The 1,595-nt window shown below is 56.0% G+C and overlaps 1 protein-coding gene across 1 annotated transcript; it reads left to right on the forward strand.

Annotated features, from left to right (window-relative positions):
- Positions 1-634: 634 nt before the first annotated feature.
- Positions 635-1,189, forward strand: LOC120674733 (uncharacterized protein YpeP-like). Its single transcript, XM_039955867.1, has one exon. The coding sequence runs from the start codon at positions 635-637 to the stop codon at positions 1,187-1,189; it is 555 nt and encodes a 184-aa protein (XP_039811801.1).
- The last annotated feature ends 406 nt before the right edge of the window (positions 1,190-1,595 follow it).

A 1,595-nucleotide genomic window follows, 5' to 3' on the forward strand; every position in this document is an offset into this window, starting at 1 on the left:
GTCCGAGCGTGGCATTGAATCCAATCGTGACAAAATCACGGCCATCACCAACATGGGACCCATCTGCGGCATCAAGGGCGTCCAGAGGTTAACCAGGTTCCTAGCAGTGCTCAGCTGGTTCATCGCCCGGCTGGGAGAGCGAGGCTTGCCGCTATACAAACTTCTCAAGAAATTCGACACCTTTGTCTGGATGAAGGAGGCACAGGCAGCCCTCGACCGCCTCAAGGCTCTCTTATCCTCTCCACCGGTGCTTGTGGTACCGGATCCCTGCGAACCCCTTTTTCTTTACCTGGCAGCCACTAACCATGTGGTTAGCGCCGCTCTGGTAGTTGAAAGGGAAGAACAGGGACACGCCCTTAATGTCCAACGTCCCGTGTATTTCGTGAGTGAGGTACTGACTGACACCAAGTCATGGTGTCCAACGTCTCGTGTATTTCGTGAGCGAGGTACTGACTGAAACCAAGTCACTGTACCCGCAAACACAAAAACTCCTCTACGCAGCCATCATGGCGGTCAAGAAGTCGCAACACTACTTCACCGAGCATGAGGTGCCCGTCATCACCTCATCCCACTCGGTGAAGTGGTTTGCAACCACGACGCAGTGGGACGGATATCCAAATGGGCAGTCGAGCTGATGGGCTATGACGTCATGTTCGTGCCACGCATGGTGATAAAGTCTCAGGCCCTGGCTGACTTCATTGCCGAGTGGACGGAAATCCAAGCTCCGAGCCCAGAAATCTCTCACGAGTACTGGACTCTCTACTTCGACGGGTCGGTCATGGGACCCGGCGCGGGGGGCGGGGTCATCCTGATCTCCCCAGAAGGAGGCAAGTTCCAGTATGCAGTCTGCCTCCACTTCCCCGCATCCAACAATGTTGCAGAGTATGAGGCGCTCATTAGCGGCCTCCGCATAGCCATCGACATCGGGGCAACCCGCCTGTACATCTATGGCGACTCCAAGCTGGTAATCGACCAGGTCATGAAGAACTCCAATTGTGAAAGCCCTCTCATGGATGCATACTGCCAGGAAGTCCGCAAGCTAGAAGGAAGATTTTGGGGTCTGGAGCTCCACCACATCCCACAGAAGCAAAACCCCGATGCGGATGCTCTCACAAAGATGGCTGCCGAGCGCAAGCCGGCGCCCAACGGTATTTTTGTCAACGACCTTAACACGCCGTCAGCGCGATAGAAGCAGCCGGCCATGGACTAGACAAAAATAGGGAAAACATAGCACACTCCCTCCGACCCAGCCCCCGACCAGGTACCCGGGGGCCCAACCTGTCTCGCTACGGGACAATCCGACCCAGGCCAGGCAGACAGCACAGATTGGAGAGCCGACCTATTGGCTTATCTCCTCCACGAAGTCCTCCCCGAGGAATGTAACGCAGCCTGTCGGGTAGCCCGACGAGCCAAAACCTTCGCTGTAATCGACGGCGAACTCTACAAACGCAGCCCCTCTGAGACTGGCATTCTCATGAAGTGCATCCCCATTGCCCAGGGCAAGGAGCTCCTTCTTGTGATACACGCCGGGATCTGCGGACACCATGTTGCGCCACGCTCCCTGGTCGGAAAAGCTTTCCGACAAGGATTTTACT

The sequence above is a fragment of the Panicum virgatum genome, chromosome 5N (assembly GCF_016808335.1).
Source record: "Panicum virgatum strain AP13 chromosome 5N, P.virgatum_v5, whole genome shotgun sequence".
NCBI lineage: Eukaryota > Viridiplantae > Streptophyta > Magnoliopsida > Poales > Poaceae > Panicum > Panicum virgatum.